Source organism: Eptatretus burgeri, chromosome 2, assembly GCF_056783735.1.
Source record: "Eptatretus burgeri isolate ZD-2024b chromosome 2, Ebu_testis_v1, whole genome shotgun sequence".
NCBI lineage: Eukaryota > Metazoa > Chordata > Myxini > Myxiniformes > Myxinidae > Eptatretus > Eptatretus burgeri.
In genome coordinates, this window is record NC_140962.1 from 28089220 (window position 1) to 28104641 (window position 15422).

General features: G+C 47.5%; 2 protein-coding genes and 1 pseudogene across 3 annotated transcripts in view; 1 reads left to right on the forward strand and 2 right to left on the reverse strand.

Moving 5' to 3' along the window:
• Positions 1 to 8888, reverse strand: part of LOC147031672 (E3 ubiquitin-protein ligase CBL-B-B-like) — a 132538-nt gene extending 123650 nt beyond the window's left edge. The window contains exon 1 of one of the 2 annotated variants that reach the window (XM_085852111.1): positions 7997 to 8888. In XM_085852111.1, the coding sequence (XP_085708237.1) occupies positions 7997 to 8706 (710 nt within the window). In that variant the 5' untranslated portion in view covers positions 8707 to 8888. The remainder of the gene's footprint in view (positions 1 to 7996) is intronic. The other variant, XM_085852120.1, reaches the window with a different exon arrangement.
• On the reverse strand, positions 112 to 3955 carry LOC147031673 (uncharacterized; annotated as a pseudogene).
• Positions 8889 to 9473: 585 nt separating the features above from the next.
• Positions 9474 to 13892, forward strand: LOC147031674 (uncharacterized). Its single transcript, XM_085852083.1, is given in 2 exon segments — positions 9474 to 10498; positions 10500 to 13892. Coding segments are annotated over 2 exon segments (3270 nt in total). The 5' UTR covers positions 9474 to 9916; the 3' UTR covers positions 13188 to 13892.
• Positions 13893 to 15422: the final 1530 nt, after the last annotated feature.

Below are 15422 nucleotides of genomic sequence, written 5' to 3' on the forward strand. Positions count from 1 at the left end.
ATGAAGGTCCATCCGAGGGACGGCGCATACGATGATGAATCACCTTGCGGGTGAGAACCACCGTAGCAGGATCAGATTCAAACAAATTCAGGCTTGTGCGTCACGAATACATCAGTAAAATTGTAAACCGGTATCTGAGCATCGGCAACGGTACAGATCAGCATTGAAGACTGCTATGTGTGTGCTGAGGCTGGACAGCTCTGCCTTTGGTATGGAGTTCATCTCACCGCTAATCTTTACCAGGGACATTGGGACAATTGTTTTAGGAGAGCAATACCAAGACACAAGTCCAAAATGATAATACACAAACACAAAACCAACACACTTCCGATATATAATGGGTTGTCCAGCATGGATGTCTGCTTTGAACAAAGGATTCCACAAAAAATGATTCATACAAGACTCTCACGCATGGCTTGTCTAACTATTGGTCATGTCCATTATGTGACTATGCCTGGTGTTGGCTTAATGGTTCGTGTGGTGGGCTTGAGATCCCAGGATCCCCGAGTTCAAATCCCGCTCGGCTGTTGAATTAATACCAGGTGGGGTTGACACAGCCTGTCATCCTTCAAAGGTCGGCAAAATGAGTACCAGCTTGCTGGGATGATTGACCCATTTGAGTATCCTGTGTCGGAGTGGCGACCCATCCAGGATTGTGCCCAATAGCCCAGGAGACTGCTTAAACAGCACGACGCTCTGTGCAGAGTATGGTTCCCATGGATTTGGATTACGTGACTCATTCACACAGACTTCCTCCCTCCACCACAGAGAGAAACTTACATGCACAAAGATGCCAGCTAGCTAGCTCGTTCATGCAGCCTTTCATCCAGCAGTGTACTCTGTACGTTTATGTATACAACACACACACACACACACACACACACACACACACACACACACACACACACACACACACACACACACACACACACACACACACACACACACGTACATGCTCACAAAAAACGATGAACATCCGCACGTATATGCATGCACACCGAAACACAACACGTGCAAGCGAGTGCACGCACACACACACACGCACGTCCTTCCTGTTGAAGGATACTGGGACCTGAACATGATCTTTTCCAAAATACACTCCTTTCTTCAAGCATTATAAACTGGATACACTGTGCATACCACACGAGACGTGTACATACAGTGCTGGCCAAAAATATTGCCACCCTTGCACTTTTTGCAAATAACTCACAATTTTCTCGAAAAATAAGTATGAAATTGACGAAAGTATTTGGTCTCCACAATTCTTTATTTCACTGTTAATATTAAAGAACCTTTGTTTTTGATTCAGAACTTAATTTTCCTTTTAAATCAGAAAATAAAAAGAAATAGCTTTGACAAAATTATTGACACCCGAGACTTGATATTTGGGAGCACAGACTTTGGACAAAATAACTGCAGTCAAGCGCTTCCTGCAGCCATGAATGAGCTTCCCACACCTCGCTACTGGCAGCTGTGCCCACTCTTGTGCAAACTGCTCCAGTTCTCCCAGATTTGAAGGGTGTCTTCTCCCCACAGGTGTTCAATGGGATTTAGATCTGGACTCATTGCTGGCCACTTCAGAACAGTCCAGTATTTTGTCTTGAACCATTCCTGGGTGATTTTTGAAGTGTGTTTGGGGTCACTGTCCTGCTGCAAGACCCATGACCATGACCATGACCCAATGCCCATGACCTTCCAGCTTACTGACACTGGGTTGAACATTGTGCTCCAAAGTGCCTTGGTAATCTCCTGATTTCATGATGCCATGCACACATTCAAGGCACCCAGTGCCAGAGGCAGCACAGCAACCCCAAAACATCACTGAACCTCCTCCATGTTTGACTGTAGGGAAGGTGTTCTTTCCTTCGAAGGCTTAATTTTGTTTTCTGTAAACATAGAGATGATGTGTTTCACCAAAAAGCTCAAATTTGGTCTCATCTGTCCACAGGACATTCTCCTTGGAGGATTTTGGCTTGTTCCCTCTACCACCGAAGGTGAAGGAGACAGTTTTCATCCCTCTCTATCTGTTTGTTTGTCTGTGTGCAGCATATCTCAAAAAGTTGTGGACAGATCTGGATGGAATTTTGTGGGCAGGTTGGGTGTGTGACATGGACGAACTGATTAGATTTTGGTGAAGATCCGGATCTGACTGAGAATTTTAAAAATTATTCTTCACCGTTGAGAGATAGGGCCAAAAACGATAGTACTGTATGACATGATATTTCAAAAATATATCAGGCCTGATATGTTCTTGTGGATCAAAAATGCGTGGCGGAGGTGTGCGCTCTACTGAGTGCCCTTCTTGTTCAGGTGTGTTTTGGCAAACTGCAGTCAGACTTTCGTCCATCTGTCTGTCTGTCTGTCTGTCCCTCTCAGCAGTGGGGTCCTCCTGGGTCTCCTACCATAGAACCCTCTTTCAGAGTTGGCGACGGATGGTGTGAGTTGAAACTGTCGTACCTTGTGTCTGAAGGTGAGCTTGAATCTGTTTGGTAGTTGATCGAGGCGTTTTCTCCACCATTCGAACAATTATTCGCTGCAATCTACGATCAACTTCCCTCTTGCAGCCACGTCCAGGGAGGTTGGCTACAGTACCATGGGCCGTAAACTTCCTGATAACATTGTGTGCGGTGGACACAGGAATATCAAGGTCTCTGGAGATGGACTTGTACCCTTGAGATTGTTCATGCTTGGCTACAATCTTGTATCTGACCTCCTCAGACAATTCTCTGGTTTTCTTTCTTTTCTTCATGCTCATTGCGGTACAGACAGTGACACAAAACAGCAGATTGACTCCTTTTCTCTACCCAAGCTGGTTGAATGAGTTTTTTGTTTACATTACAGGCACCTGCAACTCACCACAGGTGAGTTCAATTCCAAAGTAAAGGAGAATCACCTGCTTGAAATCCAATTATTTCAAACAACTTATAAAAGGTGCCAATAATATTGTCTGGGCTATTTTAGGATTTCTGTTTGGAATAATTTCAGATTTAGTAATTTCTTTTCAGCTTTTTTGTTGTTTTGTTCCACTGAGAACCAAAGAAATACATTTGTGGATCCCAAAATATTTTTTTATTTCAACAATTTAATGGAAGAAATGGTGCATTATTTGAAAAAAGTGCAAGGGTACCAATATATGGTGTGTGTACGTGTGTGTGGAGTGTGTGTGTGTGTGTACGTGTGTGTGGAGTGTGTACGTGTTTGTGTGGAGTGTGTACAGTGTGTGGAATGTGTACGTGTGTGTGTGGAGTGTGTACGTGTGTGTGTGTGGAGTGTGTACGTGTGTGTGTGTGGAGTGTGTACGTGTGTGTGTGTGGAGTGTGTACGTGTGTGTGTGGAGTGTGTACGTGTGTGTGTGGAGTGTGTACGTGTGTGTGTGGAGTGTGTACGTGTGTGTGTGGAGTGTGTACGTGTGTGTGTGGAGTGTGTACGTGTGTGTGTGGAGTGTGTACGTGTGTGTGTGGAGTGTGTACGTGTGTGTGTGGAGTGTGTACGAGGGTGTGTGGAGTGTGTACGTGTGAGTGTGAAGTGTGTACGTGGGTGTGTGTAATGTGGACGTGTGTGTGTGAAGTGTGTATGTGAGTGTGTGGAGCGTGTAAGCGTGTGTATGGAGTGGGTACGTGTGTGTGTGGAGTGTGTACGTGTGTGTGTGGAGTGTGTACGTGTGTGTGTGGAGTGTGTACGTGTGTGTGTGGAGTGTGTACGTGTGTGTGTGGAGTGTGTACGTGTGTGTGTGGAGTGTGTACGTGTGTGTGTGGAGTGTGTACGTGTGTGTGTGGAGTGTGTACGTGTGTGTGTGGAGTGTGTACGTGTGTGTGTGGAGTGTGTACGTGTGTGTGTGGAGTGTGTACGTGTGTGTGTGGAGTGTGTACGTGTGTGTGTGGAGTGTGTACGTGTGTGTGTGGAGTGTGTACGTGTGTGTGTGGAGTGTGTACGTGTGTGTGTGGAGTGTGTACGTGTGTGTGTGGAGTGTGTACGTGTGTGTGTGGAGTGTGTACGTGTGTGTGTGGAGTGTGTACGTGTGTGTGTGGAGTGTGTACGTGTGTGTGTGGAGTGTGTACGTGTGTGTGTGGAGTGTGTACGTGTGTGTGTGGAGTGTGTACGTGTGTGTGTGGAGTGTGTACGTGTGTGTGTGGAGTGTGTACGTGTGTGTGTGGAGTGTGTACGTGTGTGTGTGGAGTGTGTACGTGTGTGTGTGGAGTGTGTACGTGTGTGTGTGGAGTGTGTACGTGTGTGTGTGGAGTGTGTACGTGTGTGTGTGGAGTGTGTACGTGTGTGTGTGGAGTGTGTACGTGTGTGTGTGGAGTGTGTACGTGTGTGTGTGGAGTGTGTACGTGTGTGTGTGGAGTGTGTACGTGTGTGTGTGGAGTGTGTACGTGTGTGTGTGGAGTGTGTACGTGTGTGTGTGGAGTGTGTACGTGTGTGTGTGGAGTGTGTACGTGTGTGTGTGGAGTGTGTACGTGTGTGTGTGGAGTGTGTACGTGTGTGTGTGGAGTGTGTACGTGTGTGTGGAGTGTGCACGTGTGTGTGTGGTGTGTGTACGTGTGTGTGTGGAGTGTGTACGTGTGTGTGTGGAGTGTGTACGTGTGTGTGTGGAGTGTGTACGTGTGTGTGTGGAGTGTGTACGTGTGTGTGTGGAGTGTGTACGTGTGTGTGTGGAGTGTGTACGTGTGTGTGTGGAGTGTGTACGTGTGTGTGTGGAGTGTGTACGTGTGTGTGTGGAGTGTGTACGTGTGTGTGTGGAGTGTGTACGTGTGTGTGTGGAGTGTGTACGTGTGTGTGTGGAGTGTGTACGTGTGTGTGTGGAGTGTGTACGTGTGTGTGTGGAGTGTGTACGTGTGTGTGTGGAGTGTGTACGTGTGTGTGTGGAGTGTGTACGTGTGTGTGTGGAGTGTGTACGTGTGTGTGTGGAGTGTGTACGTGTGTGTGTGGAGTGTGTACGTGTGTGTGTGGAGTGTGTACGTGTGTGTGTGGAGTGTGTACGTGTGTGTGTGGAGTGTGTACGTGTGTGTGGGGAGTGTGTGCGTGTGTGTGTGGAGTGTGTACGTGTGGGTGTGGAGTGTGTACGTGTGTGTGTGGAGTGTGTACGTGTGTGTGTGGAGTGTGTGCGTGTGTGTGTGGAGTGTGTACGTGTGTGTGTGGAGTGTGTACGTGTGTGTGTGGAGTGTGTACGTGTGTGTGTGGAGTGTGTACGTGTGTGTGTGGAGTGTGTACGTGTGTGTGTGGAGTGTGTACGTGTGTGTGTGGAGTGTGTACGTGTGTGTGTGGAGTGTGTACGTGTGTGTGTGGAGTGTGTACGTGTGTGTGTGGAGTGTGTACGTGTGTGTGTGGAGTGTGTACGTGTGTGTGTGGAGTGTGTACGTGTGTGTGTGGAGTGTGTACGTGTGTGTGGAGTGTGTACGTGTGTGTGTGGAGTGTGTACGTGTGTGTGTGGAGTGTGTACGTGTGTGTGTGGAGTGTGTACGTGTGTGTGTGGAGTGTGTACGTGTGTGTGTGGAGTGTGTACGTGTGTGTGTGGAGTGTGTACGTGTGTGTGTGGAGTGTGTACGTGTGTGTGTGGAGTGTGTACGTGTGTGTGTGGAGTGTGTACGTGTGTGTGTGGAGTGTGTACGTGTGTGTGTGGAGTGTGTACGTGTGTGTGTGGAGTGTGTACGTGTGTGTGTGGAGTGTGTACGTGTGTAGTGTGGAGTGTGTACGTGTGTAGTGTGGAGTGTGTACGTGTGTAGTGTGGAGTGTGTACGTGTGTAGTGTGGAGTGTGTACGTGTGTAGTGTGGAGTGTGTACGTGTGTAGTGTGGAGTGTGTACGTGTGTAGTGTGGAGTGTCTAGGTGTGGAGTGTGTACGTGTGGAGTGTGTACGTGTGGAGTGTACGTGTGGAGTGTACGTGTGTGTGGGGAGTGTGTGTGTGGAGTGTGTGTGGGGAGTGTGTGTGGGGAGTGTGTGTGGGGAGTGTGTGTGGGGAGTGTGTGTGGGGAGTGTGTGTGGGGAGTGTGTGTGGGGAGTGTGTGTGGGGAGTGTGTGTGGGGAGTGTGTGTGGGGTGTGTGTGTTTGGTGTGTGTGTGAGGTGTGTGTGTGTGTGTGTGTGTGTGTGGGGTGTGTGTGTGGGGTGTGTGTGTGTGGGGTGTGTGTGGGGTGTGTGTGTGTGGGGTGTGTGTGTGTGTGGGTTGTGTGTGTGTGTGTGGGGTGTGTGCGTGTGTGGGGTGTGTGCGTGTGTGGGGTGTGTGCGTGTGTGGGGTGTGTGCGTGTGTGGGGTGTGTGTGTGTGTGGGGTGTGTGTGTGTGTGGGGTGTGTGTGTGTGTGGGGTGTGTGTGTGGGGTGTGTGTGTGTGTGTTTGACTCCTCCCACTCCTCGAGCTGAAGAAGCTATGTAAAGCAACTCAAGAAGACCTACACAAGGTAAGTGCGATGTTGTTTTGAACCCTTCCCAGAGTTCCTCAACAACTATAAAGACTTTCACACATAGTACACACATGAGAATCCCAATGCTATACACCCCCTCAGCTACCGGACCGGTTTCATCACTTGTTGTATGAATGTCTTTATAGTTGTTGAAAAACTCTGGGAAGGGTTCGAAACAGCATAGCACTTACCTTGTCTAGGTATTCTTGAGTTGCTTAACATAGCTTCTTCAGCTTGAGGAGTGTGGGAGGGGTCAATTATTTATATAATCCTCGCCACCTGGGTTTAGTTGATTAGGTGAGAGCTGATTGGCTATTCCCTCTTTTCACAGATGTGTGTGAATATATATATATATATATATAGATATCACACACCTAAATAATTCAGTGTTGTCTCTGTCTCTCTCCCTTATCGGATTCTTCCCACAAGCAAACATGATGTGCGGCAATGTAACCAATGTAACCAATGTAACCAATGTAACCAATGTAACCCGTATCTGCCAATAAAACGCATTTCAAAAGTACAAGAAATATCAATAACGGAAACAAAAAGAGGAAATACAGATATTGATTGGGATTTATTGGGGAACCTTCAACCTTCACCATTCCCATAAAACACACCCCACACACACACACTCCCCCCCCACACCCCCCCCACACACACACTCCCCCCCTCACACACACACACACTCCTCCCCCTCACACACCCCACCCCACACACACACTCCCCCTCACACACACACACTCCCCCTCACACACACACACACACACACTCCCCCCTCACACACACACACACACACACACACTCCCCCCCACACACACACACACACACACACACACTCCCCCCACACACACACTCCCCCTCACACACCCCACCCCACACACACACTCCTCCCCCTCACACACCCCACCCCACACACACACACTCCCCCCTCACACACACACACACACACACACACACACACACACACTCCCCCCCACACACACACACTCCCCCCACACACACTCCCCCCCACACACACACTCCCCCCCCCCCCACACACTCCCCCCCCACACACACTCCCCCCACACCCCCCACACACACTCCCCCACACACACACCCCCACACACACCCCCCACACACACACTCCCCCCACCCACCCACACACCACCCTCCCCCCCCCCCCCCCCCCCCCCCCCCCCCCCCCCCCCACACACACACTCCCCCCCCCCCCCCCCCACACACACACTCCCCCCACACCCCCCCACACACACACACTCCCCCCCCACACACACCCCCACACACACACTCCCCCCCACACACACTCCCCCCCCACACACACACTCCCCCACACACACACCCCCCCCCACACACACTCCCCCCCACCCACCCACTCCCCCCACACACACACTCCCCCCACACACACACTCCCCCCCACACACACACTCCCCCCACACCACACACACTCCCCCACACCACACACACACTCCCCCCCACACACACACTCCCCCCACCACACACACACTCCCCCACACCACACACACACTCCCCCCACACCACACACACACACACACACACACACACACACACACACACACACACACACACACACACACACTCACCGAGCCTGCGAGTGCTCCTCGAACATCCTCTCTTTTCCCTCCTTGAACAGCCGGATCGTCTGTTTACTCTTCCTCATGAGGTTGTCCAAGAAGACCCGAAAGTACTCGTTGTCCGCCAGCGCTCCGACTCCGTTCTTCTCCTCGTGCTTGGACAGCACGAGACGTAACTGTTGGTAGGTGTCCGGGAGCAGGTCCAGGATGTAGGGCGGACTGTTCTTCAGCTGTAGTTTGGGGTTCTGGCAAAGCTTGACCACCCGGTCCATGAGTTTCCAGGACTTCTCGACGGCCCGACGGTCCACGGCGACCCGTCCGGGGCCCACGGCGTCCTGCAAGGCGTCCAACAACTCGAGGATGCGGCACTTCTTGAGGCGTCCGGCCGCTTGCATCTGCATCTGCTGCTGCTGTGATGGTGGTGGTGGTGGTGGGAGTGGGAGTGGTTGTGCTGCCTCCACAGGTTGTAACGCTTCCACAGGTTGAGGTGGTTGAGGTTGTTGAGGTTGAAGTTGTTGGTGGTGTAACATTTGATGCTGAAGATGTTGTTCTTGCTGATGATGTGAAAGCTGTTGCTGCAGATGTTGAGGATGATGATGATGATGATGATGCCGCTGTAACTGGTTGTGTTGGTGGTTGAGTTGGTTCACTACATGTTGCCCGGTTGCCGAGGTTCCAGTCCCAGCTGCCGCAGCCGCCGCCGCCGCCGCGAACGCCATGGACGAGCCCAAACAGGAGCGCTGATCGATACAAACAAGGATGATTTTATTTTCGTGCAATAATTTAAAATCGATATAAAAACTCAGATCACGCACGAAGCCGACGCCCCAGAGCCAGTCACTCGCGAATCGCTTTTCACTCGGCGACTTGGCCGCGACAAGCCCCCGTAGTTCGTCCAACCACGTGACCCGTCAATGATGACGTCAAGCAGGAAATGCTTAATTATCAAAACAATCCTAAAATACCAGGCAGGCATACAATGACGTTTCGTGTCGAGGTCTAACCGGCTTTTCTCATGCTGGTATCATGAAACAGAATGATTTACTGAAGCGTTAACTTCAGTATAAAATTAATTTGTTTTATTTTAACTTGCACATTTTCCAAGGAATACAATTAAACATATGAAATAGCTATTTAGGCCTCATGTTTGTGACCTTTCACCTTCCTACACATAGTCCAGGAGTATCAAGTCAAATATGAGTCAAACCCAGAACAAATTTATAACAAGCTGAAACTTTCAGGATATGTTCAGAAAACTGTCAGGAATAACATACTAAAAGTCCCCAAGAATGCCCCTTGGGGCTTTTGAGAAATTCAAGATGGCGTCCAAGATGGCCGCCGGCTTGAGATTTCCTCATATTTCAAGCCGAAATCATCATAGAATTAAAAATAATGGGTCAAAACATAGATTTTAAGTTACAAAGAATCAATTACTATGGCTATTTTTAAGATAAAATCAACTTATTACATATTTAATATGGCTGACATGCACAATACAATGTTTTCTTTTCAGAGCAGGAGATGGAGTCGTGCATCATTTGTAAGGACTTATGTATCAATGATTTTGTGCAAGTTGGACCCAAAGGAAGGACAACTCTAGTAGCTGCAAGCCTTGAGAGACAGGATGGTCTTCATGAACTTCTACAGATACAGGAGTCACTGACACTTCACATTGCCTGTAGAAAAGCCTACACCTGGGAATCATCCATCAGATCTGAGACGAGAAAGTCTGAGAAATCAGCGGCAAATGAGGAATTTGAACAACCTGCGATCCAGAACTCCTTTGTTTGACATCACTACACACTGCCTTTTCTGCTCTGAAGTACTGATTACTAGCAGCAGACTTGAAACCAAACGCAGAAAGTTAACAAGCAATGTAGAGACAATAGAGTTCAAGAACAATGTGTTGAAAAGGGCAAAAGAGAGGGGATGGAGTGGGGAGAGGCGGTTACCAAAAGAATAGAAGCAAACATTGATTTGGTTGCCGCAAAGGCAAAATACCATCGTGCCTGTGCCCAGGAATATCTTTCTAACCCACAAAAGTTGAAACCTGTTGGCAAACCAGTTGATGTTCAAAGGATTTCAGCTTTCAATGAGCTGCGTACATATACAGATGACAATGATGAATGTCAATACGCAGTTTCGGACCTCATGGAGCACATGGAAACATTCTTGAATGGTGAGGAAGGCTATTCTCTCAAGTACTTTAAACAGAAACTGAAAGAGCGATACAAAGATATAATTATAACAAGCCTCCCTGGAAAATCCAGCATAGTCAGTGTCCGTGAATCTGCTCACCGGATACTTCGTGACAGGTGGGTGGCAGATCAAGCAGCTGACAAAGCTTGTGAAAATGAAAGAATAATTGAAATGGCAGCTTCAATTATTCGTGATGAGATTCGTTTGTCAGTGTATGATCTCAGTGAATATCCAACCTTGGAAGAAACTGAAAATGGTTCCTCTATGATTCCTGAGTCTCTGAAGCGCTTCTTGCACAAGTTGTTGGACCCAAAAGGGCAAAAATGCTGCTGTAGTGAGTCGGCGATGCACTGCCATTGCCCATTCTATCATTTCTGCCTGCAGACCAAGGTCTTTCATTTCACCAGTGCTACTTGCCATAGCAGTGTACATACATCGCAAGTATGCTTCTCGCGAGCTGATAGACATCCTCAGTAGCATCAGTTTTGCAGATGACTACAAGGAGGTCCAGCGATTTGAAAACAGCCTCATATCCGCTGGTGAGCCCTCCTATGGCCTCAATGGTTTCACCCAGTGTGTATTTGATAATGCAGATTTCAATGTTGCTACACTAACTGGGCACAACACTTTCCATGCCATGGGTGGCATAGCTTATGTAACACCACCCGGAACAGTAGAAAAGTCTCCTGTCAAGCGCACAATGCAACTGCCCCCAGCTGAAGCAGTTGGCACTTTTGGGCACATACCCATCAAGACATACAGCAAACCTGCAGTTCCTGCTTTGCAGTCAGTTACAGTTGAGCCTCTGCAGATCTCCGACACTCACAGACTGCAAGCATCAGCTCTTGATTCCATTTGGATGCTTGGGTACATGTTGACCTTAACACCGTGTCTTCCTTGGAGTGGCTTCATGAAAACTGTTCTGAAAAGTGATGAGTTCCAAACCTCCAGAATTGAGACTCTCCCATTCATCAATCTGGAACTAAGCAACCCCAGCACTATCGACACTGCACTGTGCTTTGCACAGACACAAAGTGACAAGCACAACCTCAAGATCTGTCCAGTAACATTTGATCAGCCTCTGTATGAAAAGGCTTCTGAAATTGTTGCTTCCTCCAGAGACTTGGACAAAGTGGTGGTGCGACTTGGTGGCTTCCACCTGCTGATGTCCTACCGAGGCAGCATTGGGAAGATCATGACAGGGAGCGTGTTGGAAAACCTGTGGGAACGAGTGTATGCCAAAGATTCAGTGGTGCATATGCTCACAGGTCATGCCTTCTCTCGAACAGTGCGTGCCCACATTCTGACCTTGCTGGCCCTCATCTATATACTGCTAGACAAGTCAGACTGGGAGAGCCAGACTAACAAGGAACATCTGGTCAGTCTGTACCAGGACACAGTGGACCAAGATGAAGATGCTGCTGAGATAGATGAAGATGAAAGTCTGCAAGAGTTTCAACAGTTTCTCACTCACCACCTCGATCAAGCTGCCACACAGAGCAGAACGGGGAAGTTATGGGTGCAGTACATCAACCAGGTGTTGCTCATGCTCAACTTCATCAGAGCTGAGAGGACTGGCAACTGGAAGCTTCATCTTCACTGTGTGCAGGAGATGATCCCGCATTTCCATGTAGCAGGTCATCTACCGTATGCCAAGTCTGGCAGACTGTACTTGCAGCAGATGAACTCCATTGCACAAGTCATGCCACCTGAGGAGTACACGTTGTTCTCTGCAAAGGGGTATTTCACCATCCGCCGAGCCAATGAGTTCTGGTCTGGCAACTTCTCCGACCAGACAATCGAGCAGTTCCTGATGAGGATGCTGAAAACCAGTGGAGGGATGACACATGGTAGAGGGATAACAGACAGCACCTTAACCAAATGGGTGCATGCACTGCCTCACTGTGTTCCTTTGTGCGATGCTTTGGAGAAGTTCACTGGTGTGCACACTGCTACCTCTGAACAACACAAAGATCTTCGTTCATCCACTCAGGCTACAGACAAGAAAGACTATGATGTCTTCCTCCAGTGGCTGCAGGCACATCCACCATTTGCAGGTTACCAGCCTGATCGCCTAGTGTCTATTTCCAATGGTGTTGTAGCTGACACATCCGTCAACTGTGACAATGCCGTGCAGATTGGTCAAACTGCAGCATCTAAAATAACAGGGAAGCAGTTCACAGAGATCACCCTGCATCGCAGTGACAAAGTCAAGACTATGAGAGATAAGAACAGCATCAACATCAGGGGGCAAAACACAGAGGTGAATCCCACTCTCTTCTTCAACAGGATCACTTGTGTCCTCAAGACAAGTTCTGACATGAAGCAGTTCATGTCATATGAGCTGGCTCCTCAACCTCCATCCCTGTTTCATGATGGTGCCATGCGGAAACCAACCAAGAGTGCCCTCGGTACTCTCCTCAAGTCATTTGCCCCTGTACAACCCAACATTCCAAACAACTGCCAGTTTGTCATAGATGGAGGCCATCTGTTGCAGTCAGTAGTCTGGCCACAGCCATCAACCTATGGAGGTGTGTGCCAGTGCTACATTGCCTACATCCTGAAGCACTATGGGGTTGGCACTACTACTGTGTTCGATGGCTGCAGAACCGTCTCCACCAAGGCAGCAGAGCAACTACGCAGGGCAAAGAAGTCAACATCCAGTGACATCCTATTTGACCAGAACATGCAAACCACTACTACTCAGGCAGCATTTCTGGCAAATAACCACAATAAGGAGCGTCTCATAGAGATGCTCAGTGGCTTGCTGAATCAAGCAGGCATCCAGGTGAAGCAGGCGCAAGCTGATGCAGATGCCTTGATTGTGTCAACTGCTCTACCTTTGGCAGCACCTAGCAAACCGGTGGTTGTTGTCGGAACTGACACCGACCTGCTGGTAATGCTGGTGACTCTAGCAACCACAAACATGGACCTGTACATGTTATGCTGCAAGAACCCCACAACACTACAGAGTTCACGACATTCAAGCAAGCAGTGGTGACACAAGTAAATATCTGATGGTGCTGCATGCCATAACTGGATGCGACAACGTGTCTGCTCTGTATCGCCAAGGGAAGCACAAGGCATTCAATCTGGTGCATAAAAATAAGGAGTATGACCTACTCAACACATTCATCAACGCGGAGAGCACTCATCAGCAAGTACAAGAAGCAGATGAAAGCTTCCTCCTGAAGCTCTATGGTGCATCCAGTTGTGCATCACTGGATGTGTTCCGCTACATCGCCTACAACAAGGCAATCAGCAGCACGTCACTTTCCTCAACGTTCCAGTTGGAAACTTTGCCTCCAACAAGTGCTGCAGCCAAGCAACATTCCTTCAGAACATATCTCACTATTCAGGAATGGATGAGGAGGCCCTTGCAGCCAACAGCATGGGGATGGAAACTGGAGGACATCCTGACTCCAGTTGACACTGACCGTCCCATTGCTCCAGACACTCTGCTCAACATGATCTCTTGTGGCTGCAGAGCAGATGGCCGTGGAGTGTCATGTTGCTGCAGGAAGATGGGGGTGCACTGCTCTGCCCTGTGTACAAAGTCCACGGGTCAAACCTGCAACAATGCAGCGCCAATGGCATCCTTGCTGGATGCTGAAGGAGAAACTGAAGAATCAACTCCTGTTTCTCCAGAAACTGATGATGAGGATGATGACTGAGGGTGAACATGTGTGATGTTATAATATGTTAAACAAAGTTTTAAGATTTGTAATTGTTTTGTTAATTGTTTTTGTTTATGTATTTAATACAATACATGAATATTCTTATTTTACTCTATTTTTTAAGGTTTCTATAGTATTACCACAGATATGGTGAAAATTGTTCAAAGCCCAGGAGTAATAGGTTTAGACCTATGTATAACTGCATAAGGATTTCATTAAATCTTCAAAATATTGTTGAAATTGAATTCCCTGCCCCAAAGAACATATGTTTAGACTCATTATTTACATTTTTATGATGTTTTAAGCCTGAAATAGGAGAAAATCTCAAGCTGGCGGCCATCTTGGACGCCATCTTGAATTTCTAAAAAGCCCCAAGGGAGATTCTTGGGGACTTTTAGTATGTTATTCCTGACAGTTTTCTGAACATTTCCTGAAAGTTTCAGCTTATAAATTTTTTTCCAGGTCTAAACCTATTACTCCTGGGCTAACAGCAGAAGGGATATAAATAGGAATGTAATAAAAAAAATTTAAGGACGTTGAACATCTTTCTGATATGTAAACCGGTTTAAGGGAATTTAGTCACAATAGAGGAAATGGCAAACGACAGATATATATATATATATATATATATATATAAATATATATATATATATATAAATATATATATATATATATATATATATATATATATATATATATATATATATATATATATATATATATATATATATATATATATATATATATATATATAAGCCGGTAGGCGACATGGGTGGTCGCGACATAATTGCATACGAGTCATACAGTTTTTGACGGATCGGCTGAAAATTTTTGACAAAGAGGGTGATTATGGTGCGCATAAAAGCCTGGAACCCTATTTTTGATTTTCGAAAAAATAATTTTTTTAGGATTTATCTAAAATTTCAAAGTCCCGTTGCTAGGCAACGGTGGTGTCCATAGCAACGGTGCTCAAAAGCATAGAACTAGATCCTGGTATGAACCTACCTGTCAAGTTTCAATAAAATCGGTTGATCCTCTGGCCTCCAGAGCTGTCCATTACATACAAACAAACAAACAAGCCGTGAGGCGACGAGGGATTCGCCAGGATCGAAGCGCTGGATACGATGCTTTTCATTCTGACCGATCCACCGACGAAGATTCATTGCCAAGATGTATTGGGTCACATACTATTGTTCCTCTGCCTGGCAAGATTTTTCCTATTGCGTATTTTGCCAACTGGCACTGCTCATAAAAAAATGACAGTAAATCGACACCCTATTTTTGAAGGACTACCATTTGAAAAATAATCGGTTTGCTGGTTTGTGCTGTGGATCCTCACGTTGCAGACACACACACACACACACACACACACACACACACACACACACACACACACACACACAACCCGATAAACTTCTCTCAATGCTCTTGTTTGACAACACTTCCTGAGCCACACAATATTTTTCATAAGTCACGCCCACTTTCCTACGCCACTTCCACTTTAAATAATAAATAATTGGAGGTGGTGTGTGAGTCATGGAATCGTTTTCGGTAAATAA